This window comes from Mytilus galloprovincialis, chromosome 13 (assembly GCF_965363235.1).
Source record: "Mytilus galloprovincialis chromosome 13, xbMytGall1.hap1.1, whole genome shotgun sequence".
Classification (NCBI taxonomy): domain Eukaryota; kingdom Metazoa; phylum Mollusca; class Bivalvia; order Mytilida; family Mytilidae; genus Mytilus; species Mytilus galloprovincialis.
This window is the reverse complement of record NC_134850.1, coordinates 22,525,271-22,542,711: the sequence shown is the minus strand read 5'-3', so window position 1 is coordinate 22,542,711 and position 17,441 is coordinate 22,525,271. Positions and strand designations below refer to the sequence as shown.

The following is a 17,441-nucleotide window of genomic DNA, read 5'->3' as shown; positions in this document are numbered from 1 at the left end:
AGTTGGCTGTAATCTGCTCTTTAGTCGGGTTGTTATCTTTTTGACATATTCCCCATTTCCATTCTTAATTTTATTTATTTAATCTACATGATGTATGTTTCGCCATGTTAAAAAATGTCAAAACTTCTGATGTCTTACGTGAATGCAAGTTAAATGACAACTACTGCTCAACATTTTTCTTTATTATTTTGTAAATTACACAAGTACATGCAATATGATATTTTTTCCTTCTTTTCTTTCCATTGCGTTAAAAATATGGCGAAGGAGTTGTAATCTGTTGCAACAACATTTTATTCATGAGCATCATCATCTGTGCCTGTTGCATAGCCATCTCTTTCATCGAACTCATTAGCTGTGAATTCGTTGGTTCTTGCCCATTAGTGATTGGTAGTTGTTTCTTCATTGGTTTTGTTAATGGCGTTGTTTGTTGTTGATAATTTTGTCCTTTTGATAGTTCTTTTGCAAGCTGTTGCTGTTGATTCAACATTCCATTTAATGAATTCGTCTGTTTCGTCATAGTTTGTTGTTTTATCGTTGGTTTCGTAGGTGGTGTTGTTTTTTGTTGCTTCTGTGTTAATAGTTCTTTTGCAATCTGTTTTTGATAAGATATTGGTATCCATGTGGAAGCTTGATCACTTAGGACAAACGATGGTATATTTGCTAACATTGCAACTAGTTTTGCATTTTCTGGGTTTTTATATGCTTGAGCATCACGTGGGACCATTTTCAATACATCGGCTATGGTCATGGTTCCGAGAAGTCCCGATTGTCCTGGCATTTGTCCAAGCATTTTCTGTTGCGCAAAGACCGTCTGCGCAGTGGCATTTGCAATTATAAAAACAATTATCGAAATGATAAATGAATTCATATTGTCTACAAAAGATAATTAAACATGTGTGTAAACTTATGATAAAGATGAAATGACACATGTTTAGTGGATTGTTGTTTGTTTAGTTTAATTTCATTGGCGGGACAACACATGGTACACCTTTTCCAAAAATACAAGTATGAATCGCTGTACAGTCCAAATTGTTGTGAAATATTAAGTGTTTAAAGGATTGTTTTAGCTGATTGAAATGACTTTTAATGGTAAATTGGATTTCTGATTTAGAGAACGTACTCAGTCTGTTCCAACAACAAGGTTGATTTAGTTTTTTGTGTGTGTTTTGTATTGATCTGATCAATAAGGGTAACTTTTAAGTCAGAATGGTCTTCGAGAGATATTTTTTTACATTTCTATAAAATACTTCCATAAACATCCAAATTTCAATACCAAAACTTAGGGTCCCGGAACTTGTTTTTTTTTTTGTGTTAAAAATCATTGAAAAAAACGAAAACAGTTATTTTATGGAATATTGAAATCAAAACAGTGTTTACAAGTACATTTTTTCATAGGTACGATAGCAGTTTCAGCAACATGGTCTATCAAAATGTAGTTCAATTACATTTATGAATCTGTAAATATACTAATCATATAAAAACTACAATGTGTGATGCATTATTATGATCCCTTGACATGTCCAGTGAGTTATGCATACGATGTTTCCGCGCGATGTCTCCTTTTAAGCTCACCTGACCCACATCACTTTGCGTCCGGCGTCCGGCGTCGTCCGTTGTAGTCGTCGTCCGTCGTCCGTCGTCGTTAACTTTTACAAAAATATTCTCCTGTGAAACTCCTCGGACAAATTTAACCAAACTTGGCCACAATCATCATTTGGGTATCTAGTTTTAAAAATGTGTGGCGTGACCCGGCCAACCAACCAAGATGGTCGCCTTGGCTAAAAAATAGGGGTAAAATGTAGAACTGGCTTATAATTCTAAAACCAAACCATTTAGAGCAAATCTGACAGGGTTAAAATTGTCTATTTGGTCAAGATTTATTTGGCCTGAAAATTTTAGACAAATCAGACAACCCGTTGTTCGGTTGCTGCCACCAAACTAGTAATTTTAAGGAAATTTTGCAGTTTTTGGTTATTATCTTGAATATTATTATAAATAGAGATAAACTGTAAACAGGAATAATGTTCAGCAAAGTAAGATCTACAAATAAGTCAACATGACCAAAATTGACATTTGATACCTAAAGGAGTTACAAAAAATGTATTGTCCTTATTGTCAATTTTTAACCATTTTTCAAAAATTTTAGTATTCTTTTACAAAAATCTTCTCCTCTGAAACTACTGGGCCAAACTTAACCAAAGTTGGCCACACTCATCATTGGGGTATCTAGTTCAAAAAATGTGTCTGGTGACCCGGCCTACTAACCAAGATGGCCACCATGGCTAAAATAGTACATAGGGGTGAAATGTAGATTTTGGCTTATATCTCTGAAACCAAAGCATTTAGAGGAAATCTGATAGCATTAAATTGTTTATTAGATAAAGATATATCCGCCCCCAAATTAGTCATGTTATGAGAAACTTGAGCACTCACACACATGTTTAACGCCGTCATATTCTGTACGTGCCTGTCCCAAGTCAGTGGTTGTCGTCGGTTCATGCCTGTCATATTTTTTTTTCTGTAAGTTGTGTTGTAAAACATTATGCCGATTATAATCGAGTTTGAATCATTTTTTACATTTTGCGTCTCGGGGACTTTTCCTTTATAGCACTGACTATACGGTTTTTTTTGTTTTTTTTTTAATGTTTGAAGGCCGTTAGGTGGCATATAATTATAACTTGCATCCACTTTTTTTTTAAACTCGGGTGGAAAGCTATCCCATTGTCATTCATACGACAGCTCCCTATTTTTATAAAGCTTTATATGTTGTGTTCTCAATTTTAAACGAGTAGGGCACTCCTCCACAAAAAAAAAAACAAAACAAAAAACTGGCCGCCACGAAATAGCACAAAAGCGGTGCTAAAAAGTGGCGTTAATACACATAAAATCAAATCAATTCTAGAAGAGTAAACATACTAGATTATCAACTTACTTGCTGGGAAGTTTACAGCCTCTATGAAACGGTTGTTTTGATTTTATAAGCAATTTATGTATAATAAATGTATAGAAATAATGTGTCGATTCTCTCTGAATTGTTTTAATAACAAATAAATCATCAATAGTGACAATAATCATATGGATGGATGACTATAATTTATATAACTTTGTATATGCCTATATATATAGCTAGTACAATGTAAAGCTGTCAACTGGAATATATAGTTCAGTTGCGGTTCAAGGTGGAGGGGTTTCGGGCGTTAGAACCCCCTCTTTGGACGATTAACACATTTGAATGGAGACATAATTATGGTTGGAACCCCCTTTTTATCCTGGGTTGGAGCCCTCTCTTCTTTGAAAATGACTGGATCCGCCCTTGTTTTTGGGTTCATTACATGTAACTTCCCTCCTGGAGCACTTTCTATCACCCCTATGTTTTGGTGGGGTTCGTGTTGTTTATTCTTTAGTTTTCTATGTAGTGTCGTGTGTACAATATTGTTTGTCTGTTTGTCCTTTTCATTTTTAGTCATGGCGTTGTCAGTTTATTTTCGATTTATGGGTTTAACTGTCCCTCTAGTATCTTTTGTCCCTCTTTTCCTACAAAGTACCCAATGAAATATTACCCACTTCTCAAATAATAGGTCATTAAATGTACAAGTATTTCTTTTTCTCACAAATCTCATCACCTGGTCAATACAATGTACAGGGTCGCGATCATATCGTAGCAGCTACGTAGTGCTACGTAGATTTTGACTATTGAACGTGTAGCTATAGACTAGTTGTTACATATATATTGATAGCAGCTACATAGCCGCTACGATATGATCGCGACCAACCCTGGTAAATCTTTGACTGTGTGATTACCGATCAACTGTCAACCAGCCATTACTGGATTTTCATTTTTCTCAAAGGTAGCAATTTAACTGGCCTTAAATACATTGTAACATGTCAACTTGTCTTAAAGAAGATCATTTTTTTTTTATAGTAACCATTTTATTGGTCTTTCCGACCACATGGAAAGCCAAGGTCGCTTAAAAGCACTTGTCGTCGTTGTTCATTAAACAGGTACGTTTTTTTTCTTTGTACCTTATCATTTGGTCTTTGGCTGCTTGCGTGGAAGGTTCATCATTCACAGTAATACTACTTCTCCTTATCTTTATAAAAAGGGCAACAAAAACCCAAAAAAACAAGGAAAAAGGAACCAACAGTCAACATAGAAAAAGGATGAACAGACAAAACCAAAAAAAAACAGACTAATGAATAACATAAAAAAGGACGAATGGACAACATCAAAAAGAACGAACAGACACACAATAGTTCACAAAACATCACACAGAAAAATAGATTGAGCCACATGGAAGAAATGAAATTAAAGACGAAACTGTGTTGACACTTTGTTCTAAGACGGCAATAACATATTAAAAAGCTGAAATAAAATTATCTTTTATAATATTTTAAATTGAAAAGAATAAAATACACAGTAACACATTAATTTAAAAATGTTGACCTCTAGATGTCTTGATTTTTTTTGTGTCGTCAGGTTTTTGACTCATTGACATATACTCCACGCATAAACTCTTTGCCAGGTACCAGTACGGTTAATGGTTCAGAAAATAAAATTATTTTTTTAGTAGATTTTCAAAAAGTGGCTATGTCAATATAACAAAAAATGTGATTTTAAATGTCCGAAGGGGTGCATTATCTTATTATTTATTGAATGTCCATAGGCGGATTTAGGGGGGGCAGGGGAAAAAATTTGCTTGCTTATATAGGGAATCACTGAAGCGTGACTGGAGCGAGCCCCCTCTTAGGTCAATCAGTGGGCCCCCACTTATGAAAAATTCTGGATCCGCCACTGATGTCGATCCTTTCAAGATATCGACACTATTATTTAATGAAAAATACATATTTATATATCTAATATATGTTTCATTTTTTAATAATATCCTCGGTGAATAACAGTCAACTCGGACAACATTGGAGTGCATTAAAACGTCTGAACCAATGTATCAATACATTCTAGATGCATTAACTTTTGTAAAAATAGTTGCTGTATAATTCATTTCTTAGGCTAGACTACTTTAAATATTTTATAAGAACAAATGTATCAAAAGTTACCAGTTAAAGTTTTGTTCCTAACATTCAATAAGCCATCGTGAATTTTTTGGTGGAATTTTCTTGGTATCCATTCATATATATTCATGTTTAGAACAAAAGGTGGTATAAACCGTTGGAAACCTGACCCTACACCATTCTTATTTGTGGAATTTTGTTGTGTACTATTTGAAACGGTTGACAACATTTTCCCGAGTGTCACACGTCTACCATTTCCATCTAATGGTTGATTTTGTGCTTTGAAGCCATTTCTTGTCCCTCTTAAAGGTTTGCTTCCAACTGGTCTATTGACGTGGCCTCCTGTTTCTGTTGTTCCTGGGTTGTTTGCATCCATTTCGCCTGGTTTTATTATGGTGCCTTTGGTTTCTACTGTTCTTGGTCCATTTACACCTGTGTATTCTTGGCTTATTATGGTGCCTCTAGCTTGTAGTTTATCCACATCTTTGTCTCCGGGTTTCATAATACTATTTCTTACTGCTCTTAATTCATTTACACCGGTGTTTCCTGTCCCTATAATGGTGCCTCCAGTTTGTACTTTTCTTGGTTCATTTACAATTTTGTCTCCTTGCCTTATAATGGTGCCTCCATTTACAACTGTTCTAGGTTCATTTACACTTGTGTCTCCTGGCCCTATAATGGTGCCTCCAGTTCTTGGTTCATTGACAATCACGTGTTCTTGGTTTATAATTCTACCTCCTGTTTCTACAGTTATTGGTTCACTTACACTTGTTTCTCCTGGCCCTATAATGGTGCCTCCAGTTCTTGGTTCATTGACATTCACGTGTTCTTGGTTTATAATTCTACTTCCTGTTTCTACAGTTATTGGTTCACTTACACTTGTGTCTCCTGGCCATATAAAGGTGCCTCCAGTTCCAACGGTTCTAGGTTTATTTACACCTTTGTCTACTGGTTTTTTTATACTACCTCCTGTGTCTACTGTTCTTGGTTCATTTACGGCTGTGTCTCCTGATTCTACAATGATGTTTCCGGTTTCTAATGTTCTTGGTTTATTTATATCCATGTTTGTAGGTTTGGTTTTCATCTCCAATGTTCTTGTTACTTTGTCTGCTTTATCTAATGGTCTTGTATATATGCCCCTTTTATCTACAGGTCCTGTGAAAATTAACTTTCCAGATGTACAGGCAAGAGTACTGAATAAAAACATTGGTATCCATAGTACAGGGCTCATCTTTCCTGAAGAAAACAAAATGAATCTATATATCGTATAAAAATATTATCATGTTAAAAGATTCAAATATTAACTAATTTTAAAAAGGGTTAATTTTAGTAACCTAAGTAATGTTTAAATAATCGATGTATCATTTTTTTTTTTGCACACTAGTTCCAAAAGTACAAAATCATAAATTACAGTTTTTTTTATATATACTATTTATGCAATTTTTATTTCTAAATCAACAAATAAATCACAGAAAAAATTACTTAATTATGCACGCATTTTTTGAAAGTGTTAAAATGAAGAAAAAAAATGAGCATTTACGAAACTGTCAAAATTAAAAGCAAATGAACATTTACGAAACTGTCAAAATTAAAAGCAAATGAACATTTACGAAACTGTCATACTGAAAAGCAAATGAACATTTACGCAACTGTCAAAATGGAAAACAAATAAACATTTACGCAACTGCCAAACTGAACAACTGAAAAACAAAATGAACAGTTACGACACTGTCAAATTAAAAAAAAAAACAACATTAATTTACGAAACTGTCAAAATGAAAAATAAATGACTTTACCTTTATTGTCTCTGAGTTCCCTTTTTAAGATTTATTAAATGGGAGGTAGAGCCATTATAAGGGCAGATGTACTGTTTATACCTTGTTGTCATTTTTTTATTATTAAAGTACGCCTATTAAATACAACGAACGACCATTTTCTCAAGTAAATAGACACGTGACTTGAGGCAAACATTTTCAGTCAATATATGGTAAATGTATGTAAGCAACGCGGGAATTTTGGAAAACACGTTTGGGTGTCCAATAAAAATAGCCGTAAAGCCAATTATTCTTATAACAACATAGCAATAAAAAAAAAAAAACATTTATGACTTATTTTCTTGAAAAAAGATCGTGCCATATGAAACATCAAATATAAAATTAATGTATTTTAGTACTAACTGGGTATAGGTCACGGACAAATCAAATAATTTCGCTCGAAGGTCAATTATTTTCGGTTTGAATGTACTGTTTTTATTAGCAAACATTAATTGCAAACATGAAAATTGTTGTATAAAATAACATTGTAAGTAATAAAGGAGAATTTTTCATCTAATTGTTTTTTTGTTGTTGTTATTTTGCCTAACTATCCTGTAAAGTGTTTGTATTATAATTAGTATGTACTGCTATCATTTAAGTACAGTTAATATGTTTACATGGACCCGGTGACAACTGTATAGGCCAAACTAGCCGGATTAGTGTTGTCAAAAGACTTGTAAACGCAAGAAAATTATAGACTTGCTATTGAATACATGTGATTCTTCGCAGCGGGAGTCAAAATCTCCCGCTTTTCAGACCCTCTTCCGTCCCTCCCGTTAAAATTTGAAATCTTCCGCTTTTTGAAAATGTCAACCTCGTAATTTTCAATACATATTTTTGTTTACAAAATCGAAGGGGACAGAGAAAAAGTCCGAGAAACTCGAAATTGACATGGGAAAAGTCCGAGAAAAACGGAAGTTTCCTGTTGTGTCCAAGGTAAAATGGAGTCGTAAAAGTTAAAACCAGCCTGAGGTGTTAAGGATTAAACTGTAAAAAACAACAATAAATCAAAGATAATAGGCAATTACCACGTGATCAACTAGCTAGTTTAAGACACAAGCCTGGTTGATTAAAAGTGAAATACTGACAAAGGATTAAATTGACGTATTGTACAAGTTGTATAAACAACAAGGAATTTCCTCAAATATTGAAAAACTGAATGCTTTCTTAATATTACAAGTCTGCAATAAAGTGTTTAATTTATATACAATTTTTGTTAAATTGAACTCATCATTGTTGCGGTTAAGGCATATAACTTCAAGATATGTGTTGATCAATTGAAATATTGAGAATTCGCTTATTCAGAATACAAAGCATTCTGGGTAATATTTCCAAAAACGTACACCAAAACGTTGTGAATTCAATCAATGACGTAACGTTATTTCCATTTTGGTGTACAGACAATGAGATTACCCATAGTCCTTTAGATTCTGAATAAAGCGGGCGAACAAACAATTCCAAGACTTTTCACCGAGTATCGTTTCATCAACGAAAAGCAATAGTCCAAACCCCAATATCATTCCATGTTTAAAATTCCCTGATTAAAAGATAATTCTTAAAAGTTGCAATCCCATTCATTAAAGCTATTGGTCGAAAAACTTAACAAAGTGATAACTGACGGACAGACAGAGTACTGACGGGTAGGTATTGCCTCATTTCTTGTGGTCAAATTAAAATAAAATAATAATTGTCAATGCCATCAATTTTCCTGACGTTGACTAGAATTTTACTATAACTATATATGTATATATATATACAACTTGTATAAACATCAACCTAAAAATATTAGATCTGTAAATTTGCTTTCGCAAGTTTTTGGTTCTTCCCTCGCCGGGATTCAAACCCATGCTACTGAGATATCGTGACACCAAATCGCCTGCACTGTAACCGGCGCGCTGTTCGAACCGCTTCAGGTTAAGATTTTTGGTCAAAACAGTTTTTGATGTAGTTTAAGTCCAATCATCTTGAAACTGAGTACACATGTTCCCTAGCTATGATATGAGATTTCTAATTTCAATGTGAAATTAGAGTTTTTACCTCAATTTCACGGTCCACTGATCATAAAAAATTATAATTTCCTGCTCCAGGTTAATTTGTTTGGATAAAGGTAATTTTTGATAAGTTGGAAGACCAATCAACTGGATGCTTAGTTGACATGTTCCCTATTATTTAATCTCAAATTATGCCAAATTAGAGTTTGATCTAAATTGCACGGTCCCTTAACATAGAAAATGTTAGTGCGAGTGGGCAATCCGTGTTCTCTGGACACATTCTTGTTTTAGTTTTGTTTGGAGAATATTGAGAATATGGTGTTAATGGCAGAACTCTGATGTTTCTGTTGAATTTATTCACAAGCTTCATTTTTAAATAAGGACGACTCTAAGCTTGTCAAATGTAACAGACATATGTGTTATTATTGTAGACTGTTAAAGTATATCGCTCTCTAAATGTTTCAAGTCATGTTTGTTGTTGGGTTGCTGTCTCATACGCTCAACCTCTTCCCGTTTTATATTTTGTATCTGATGGTATCCAGATGCATCACTTTTTTTAAACAATAGGCAATAAAATAAATGAAACAGAAACTTAGAGAAATGTTCGACAAAAATGAAAATGCCAGCATGTTTTTGATATTTGGGATTTCATCCAAAACTTCTTTTTATTTCTGTTATTCGTCCGATTTTTTATTTTCAGTTACCCGATTTTTTTAATTTTCAGTTACCGTAAGAACGAGAAGTGAAATTTACATGTACACTTGCTGACCTCTTTTTCAATGAAACCGCCACACTGCTTTCTATGTAGGTTGTACACCTTGTCTTTGGACGAGGTCGTGGATTCGATCCCCAGACGAATCAACCTAAAAACTTGACAAATTGTATTGTAGACAGAATTTGCTGTTTTTTTTCACTGAGCACGTGACCCGCGGGAGCAATAAATAATGTCACCAGATTATTCCCGGGTAGTGTGCTATTTTTACTTGCAGACTGATATATGTACCTTGTGAACTAGCACGTTTAAAAACCGACTTAGTTAATTAAGCGTATCGGTCTTGAACAAAGAAGATTTCGTATACATATCAGATAAACATCTTCTCGTCCTTATATTATTTACAACTTTACGTAATCGCTATCCATCCATACATAAAATGCAATGATATTATTATTAAAAACGGCATGTTATCTAAATAAGCATGTTATACAGTTGAGCATATTTTAAATATTATGTCATTCTTCATCATATCATAGCAGCAACATCTGTATAATTTTTGTCCCATGATACTCATGTGATTATTATCATAACAAAACATTTCATTTTTTTTTTTTTGTATTTTTAAAGTCAGCTTCAATAAAATTGCTGACTATTACCCTCATTTTCTGGACTATTACCCTCATGTTCTGTTATACAACAGTATCAATAAAGTTGCCCATCCATGGCGGACATCATATGACATAACTTTTTTTTCTCCAGATTTTTTTATTTAAGTAGATCAAATTTGAAATTAAAAATCTTTACAAAAAGAAAATAAATGCAAAATAAAAATTTATTCTTTCAAAGCACAGTATACTGGTTAAGAAAACATTTAAACTTTTTATGTATTTTTTTTAATTTACGATTTGAATAAAATTGCTGACTGTGCATTTCTTCATGTGATGTTATATAACAGCATCATTAAAATTGGTCACCCATGGCGGCCATCATATGATATAACTTAATTGTTATTCAAGTCTTTAATCAAAGTAGAGCAAACTAAAAAAAGATCGTTTACTGAAAGGTAATAAACACAAAATAAAAATGTATTCATACAATTAACGCACAATTTACTGGTTCTGAAGAGTTATTTTGGTCTGATTTAGTACAAGAATACTCAACCGTACCTTGAGGAAAACAAAGTTGTATAAACAGAAAGGCGACTAGACGATAGCAATTCATTCAAATTGAAATGCGACCAGATTCTTTCAGAAAATAATTTTTAAATGGGTCACCATTCATGTGTAATTTATAGATTATCGTTGATCAACGAGATTGATTTTCCCGCTTGAGCCGGTACGGCGAAAGCGAGAAAAGCAATCAAAATGAGATGACCACTGATAATCACCATTCATGTGTAATTTATAGATTATCGTTGATCATCTCAACGAGATTGATTTTCCCGCTTGAGCCGGTACGGCGAAAGCGAGAAGAGCAATCGAGTTGAGATGACCACTGATAGTCTGTTAATCGCTATTTTACCTATGAAGACGTTGTCAATTTCATTAGCAACGCCACATGTCTCCTTAGTTTCTAGCGATAATTTTCCATCTCATGCGAGTAGCATGATATGAAAAATTATCACAAAAAAAGATCAAAGGAAAAATGCACAAAATTGCGATAAATGCATTTATTGCCTTTTAGCTTCCAATTAGAGCTTATTTACAAATTGACGAAACGTACGTACGCATGACGAATCATACGTAAGACTCGTTTTAGGGATCCTTTATTTTGACATATCTAAATAGTAGTCATGGAACCTCAGACAGACCATTACCCTACATGCATCGACATTTTTTCCGATATATAGGACATATAGGATTTCGGGACGTACGATTGGTTAACATATAATACCACCAGGTGGAAGGAGATAACCCTATAAAATATCCTAAATATAGGGAATTCAGAAGAAAAAATGCCCTTAAAAACAAAAAAATACCCTTAAGCTGGGGTGACACATTCACGATTTTTACTGCCGTCCTTGACAGGACCGTTCTTGATTAAAATTTGTCAAAAGTATGATCAAGATCCTGTGAATCGTGGATGTAAATTCAAACTTCAATTAAAATTTGTAAAACAAATAATTTAAATAATTTAATCACAAACACATATTGTGGTCATGCAGATTACAAACAAAAATTTTTCCCCTTTACCCTATAGTGTTAAAATTTTGGGGAAAAAATCAATTGCTTTATAGCGTCGAAAAACCAAGAAAAGAAAAAAAAACATTACCCCTCCTCTTTTGAAGTTGGTTGCTCCCATAACTTGTTTTTTCCCAAAACGAGATTTGATTAACTATTTTAGGCACGAGCTTTGTTTTTCAAAGTATATATGCTGGGTTTACTGACATGAACGTTAAACTGCCTCTTTTATATTATAGTATGATGTCTAGCGGTCAGCATGCCACCTACGAACCCCTCATGTTTTTGTTAAGACGTGCAGAAAGTCTGATAAATAAAACCAACACAAACAAGTGCACATGATATAATTGGACCAAGTCAACTTCAAATGATTATACAACTTTTACTCCTTTTGTCGTTATATAAATGGGTCATAAGTCATGCGTTGCTTTAACACAAAAGTATGTTAGTTATAATAGGTTAATTTGCAGTTCGATGTCTTTTTCCAAATTGTATATTACTTGATTTGTTTGCTAAAATTTCAACGGAATGATTGCATATATAAGGGAGCTACCATTTGATTTTTAAGCGGGGGGGGGGGGGGGGGGGGGGGGGGGGCGGGTGAAATTTGAAAAAAGGCAGGACATGATTTTGAGTGAAAAAACGCAGGATGAGTAACTTGGCAAAAAAAAAGGGAAGGATGACAATTGTTGTAAAAAATTCAGGATAAGCTAAGAAACAAAGGCAGGACCGAATAGACTGAAAAATAAAAAGGCAGGACAGAGATTACAACTAAAAAAAGGCAGGACACAATTTTTCATCCTAGTCTACCTATGTTCCCCGTACGATGGACCCCTCATAGAATGATTGCAAACCTCATATTTCTTGAACATGGAGAGAGCACGCCAAACACCATTCTTAATAAAGTGTTATAGTGTTCTTTTGTTTGTCTTATAAATATAACTTTTATTGTTTAGTCTGTTTATTTTGGTTGTATCCATTTGACGTGGCTCGGTACTTATGCATCCCGTCATTGTGTTAATGTTCTAGGATAATGTGTATTCTTGTCTTTCTTTTTTGCTAAAAAAAATTACTGCTTGCCTTTTTTTTTCTTTCTTGCATGTGACGTGGCTATGTACCTATACATCCCGTTATTGTGTTATTGTGTCATGGTAAAGATTTGTTTATATATCTTCTTGTTTATAGTGATTAAGATAATAACACAACGTTGACTGTTGTGCCCCTATTTTTGACATGTTTACCTATTATGTCTGTTTGTTTTATTCACACACCGTTGTCAATATAATGGAATTTAATTCGACTGTCATACAGGGAGAGCTTTGGCTAGCTATAACACCAGATTTAATTCACAAGTTTCTACTTACGAAAATGCCTGTACCAAGTCAGAAATATGACAGTTGTCCATTCGTTTGATGTACCACGGTTAAGCTTTTGATTTTGTCATTTGATTATGGACTTTTCTGTTTTGAATTTTCCTCGGAGTTCAGTACTTTTGTGATTTAACTTTTCACAAGACATCTGATTTAGCGCCCTCATTCCTTCCTGCCCTGACAATAGTACGCATTTTTTTGGCAAAGTTTCTATATCCCATGGGGATGGGGGTAAACTCTTGGTGAAAAAAATAATATCAACTGAGATCCTTCTTTAGATTATGCTCATTCAGTAACTAAAGATCTATAGTGTGTAAGGGAAAGACCATTTAACTTCAAAGGGGAGGGGGTTATGTTTTTTCCGAATAAATATTCTGATCTCCAATCATTTGTTGAGATAAAAAATGTTTTTTTAGCGGTCAAGCAGATGACAAAACATATTTTGAATCCATATTTTCCCCATATCTTAAAGTCTTAAATTTTTGAGAAAAAAATTGATTGATAGCGTCAGAAAACTAAAAAAATGTTCTCGCTCTGCGCAAAAAAGTCTGACTGCGGGGAAAAACATACACCCCCACCGTTAAAGTTAAATGGTTGCTCCCTTAAAAAAAAAAGTGAAATAATTTCAAACACGGACCACCAACACGTAATTCTAAGAATTTGACCATGTCAAGCGGAATCTTTTTACTTATTGTAACACAAGTATTAACTTTCAGTGATTTGTTAAGCAACCGTGTTAAAAATCTTTATGTAACTTTTTATTTTTCGTTTAAATAAGGAGCTTATAAATAACTGAAGTGCTACGTTTACAAATGAAAAAAATATCGAAAGAATGTTTAAATTTGTTGCACTTCAGTGATATTTTTAGTAACAGTGTTAATAATCTTTATGTAACGTTATACCAAGGAGGTTATACAATGAAGTGCTACGTTTTCAATTAAAAAAACAGATATCTAAAGAATTTTAAAAATTAGCCGCACTTTAACTGCCACGTGACACTCAAGGTAAATTATACAACTATTACCCTGTGTTGTTTCGTAATTTTTTGTTGATTTATGAAAATGAACTATAGTGCCTAACAAGATTTTGTGAGGTAGACGAAATTGACTTTAAAACGATCGTATTGACTTTTGATGTGCAGAAATAGGCAGATCGGACATATTTTGACTTTAGTTACTTACTTCTTAAGTTTGGGATTAATTGTAATCAACATATTCCAATGAGACTGAAAAATGCTTTTTTTATTATGATAAATAATAATTTTACCTGCCGTAGTCGTGCGTAAAATATATTTCGGTATTTCTCTTACGAAAATGACTTGTTTAATGGAACAAAACGTATTATTTGTAAACTTTCTCTTTGCTCTTCACAATAGGCTTTTAAAACATACCTTTCAACTGTATATTCCGAAAATTTTGTGAAAATCGAATAAGTGGCAATTCTTACCTTTCATACCTTAACTTTCATTGATAAAACATAATATTGACTCGTCCAGTGTCCAGTTTGAAGGTCATTTTAGTTACCGTACAATTTCATGCACGTTCTAATTAATCAATAGTCATGTATGAAAAGCATTAACAAGTTTGAAGGTAAACTAATAACAACTTAATCCAATCAAATTGCCTACCATTCAATAACAATGACCAGTCCACATCATAAAAATGTATAGGGGTAAACTGGGTAGGGAGAAAATGTCAGATTTATTAAGTTCATTATTTTGCAATAACGAGTAAAAATTTGTTAACCAATAGATTTGTTATAATTTCATAAACATGTCGTTATGTATTGGTATAGTTTTTGGATCTTTCATTAGCGTATTTAAGGCTGTAGAAAGTTTGGCTTTCAAAAGTCAACATAATCATTGACTTTATAAAGAAAATTCGCCTTTTTAAAACATTGAATGTTTCACAAATAATACGCGACAACAAAGCAAAATCATTTCTTAAAACACTGCAAAAAAAATAATTCTGATTGATGCAGTGGTATTGTCATAAATTGCACTGGAGTGAACAGTGGTACATCAAACGTCGAATTCCCTCACACAATGTTATCACACACTATAAGTCACGCAAACATGTGCACAATAGTATCACAATATATAACTATATCAAAAACATGTGAACAATATAAGCTTACGCAACACTTAAAGTTGTAAATCGTAACACTAGCTCATACATTATAGCATTTTTTCGTCTTAAAAAATATTCCAAAAATGATAAATTGCAGAAGAAAAATAAATTGTTGAATATATATATAGAACTCAAATTTACAATGTAGCAAATATCTGCACGATGATATAACCCATTACTATATCAAAACATGTGAACTATGTTAGGTTACGCCAAAAAAATCAAAATAAATTACGCTGACACTTGAAGTGGTTATTCATCAGAATATCTCATACATTATTGCTTTTTCCCTGTTATACAACTTTTATTGTTGATTTGTTTGATAGAACTCAAATTCAAATTTAGAATAAAAACTATTAGCTTCTGTCAAATCCAAAGAACAAAAGCTGTGAAAAAATCCATTGATAGATGGAAATATATTTTGACCCCCCACCCCCCTTTTTCCCTCATATCTTCTTGTGTTGATTAAAATACATAAACTAAAAATAAAGTCGTGCCATTTAACTTTTTTAATGTAACTTAACTTGATTAATTCGATTGCTTATTGAATGACCAATCAATTAATTGATTGATGGACGGCTTTCGATTGATTTTACTGAAAAATTAAATTCGGTAAGCAACATAGAATTTTTAAAGGAAATGGCAGATCCATGAAACATAAAATTCAAGAGACGAAGAGACCAGAAAAAAAACCACCCTATTTGTAGGAAGGTCTTAATGTATAGTAAAGTCAATTCCTTTGTAGTCATATCGCATCGCCTTATCATTATAACACAAGGATTACAGCTTAAAAGAGCAAATTAAATGATATTTGCCGAGTCATTTTAGTCATATCGCTCCTTACTTTTCCTATGTTTGTAATATGGTAACTTTTTGTCTTTCGTTTGTTGTTGGTGTGCTTTAATTGTCTAGTATATGCCTTTTTGTGCTTTTCTTTGTTTTTGTAGTGGTAAAGATTATAAGGGAGCTACCATTTGATTTTTATGGGGGGGGGGGGGGGGGGTGCTAGGATGAAATTTGAAAAAAATAGGCAGGACAGGAGTTTTGAGTAAAAAAAAAGGCAGGATGAGACACTTGCAAAAAAAAAAAAGAAGTCAGGACGACAATTTAGGTAAAAAAAAAGTCAGGATAAATTAAAAAAAAAAAAAGGCAGGACCGAACAGAGTGAAAATAAAAAGGCAGGTCGAACAGAGTGAAAAATAAAAAGGCAGGACAGAGATTACAGCTAAAAAAAAATGCAGACAAAATTTTTCATCCTAGCCCCCCCCCCCCCCCCCCCCCCCCCCCCCATAAAAATCAAATGGTAGCTCCCTAACACAGTGTTGACTCCTGTACCCCTATTTTTGACATTTTAACATGTTGTGTTTGTTTGTTTTGTTTTAAGTAACCTCGGAGTTTGATTTTTGGTTATTTTATTTTTTCCCTGTACATGTACATCCTTGTATTGCTTTTATTTTTGGGGGGTTGATAGTTAAGATAAATCCAGAATAACTTCAGACTCACGTATAATCATGTCACTGAATATGAAAATCTGATTAAAATTAATGAATAGGAATTGCAAACATTTTGAAAAGGTTTCATATCATGCATCGACAAAATAAATATTTAATGCCTTTACATGCATTATTCATCGAACCATTATTTGTATAGAAGTTAACAACTTGTAAAGGTATAAAACTGTCTGATCTACATAATAAAGACTTAATTGTCGTTTTTATGGATAAAAAACCCGCTGCATTTAATTGCACATGTCGTAAGTCAGAAACCTGATTTTCAGTAGTTGTCGTTTGTTGATGTGATTCATCAAAGAGCGGCGAAAGGTACCACAGGGAAAATAAACTGACAACGCTATGACTAAAAAATAATAAAAAGACATACAGATAGATAATAGCACAAAAGACACAACACAGAAAACTAAAGACTAAGCAAAACGAACCCCGTCAAAGATCTCAGGTTTTCTGGAAGGGTACGCAGATCCTGCTCTACATGTGGCCCCCGTCTTGTTGCTCATGTTATTACAATCCCGGTAAATTGTCTAATTCGGTCGGTCACACTCGTGTTGAAAGTGTTTCTCGTTTTTTTACATAGATCAGACCGCTCCGCTCCCAGTGGTTATCTCGTTTGAATGGTTTTACACTAGTCATTTTGGGGGTCCTTTATAGCTTGCTGTTCGGTGTGAGCGAAGGCTACGAGTTGAAGACCATAATATAAAGGCTTTTCTTTTATAAATTG

The 17,441-nt window shown here is 33.5% G+C and overlaps 1 protein-coding gene across 4 annotated transcripts; it reads right to left on the bottom strand.

The window, feature by feature from the left end:
- Window positions 1-4,684: 4,684 nt before the first annotated feature.
- On the bottom strand, window positions 4,685-17,436 carry LOC143056345 (uncharacterized). 4 transcript variants are annotated; one of them, XM_076229434.1, is made up of 2 exons: window positions 17,146-17,436; window positions 4,685-6,246 (listed from the first exon to the last, which is right to left on the bottom strand). In XM_076229434.1, the coding sequence occupies exon 2, from the start codon at window positions 6,239-6,241 to the stop codon at window positions 5,045-5,047; it is 1,197 nt and encodes a 398-aa protein (XP_076085549.1). In that variant the 5' UTR covers window positions 6,242-6,246; window positions 17,146-17,436; the 3' UTR covers window positions 4,685-5,044. The 4 variants fall into 4 exon arrangements, with proteins under 4 accessions (XP_076085549.1, XP_076085548.1, XP_076085551.1 ...); XM_076229433.1 differs by lacking the exon at window positions 17,146-17,436 and adding an exon at window positions 6,807-6,909; XM_076229436.1 differs by lacking the exon at window positions 17,146-17,436 and adding an exon at window positions 6,696-6,783.
- Window positions 17,437-17,441: the final 5 nt, after the last annotated feature.

What these genes read in the sequence shown, in the direction of transcription:
- LOC143056345 (XM_076229434.1), bottom strand. Translation starts at nt 6,241, where the DNA reads ATGAGCCCTGTACTATGGATACCAATGTTTTTATTCAGTACTCTTGCC.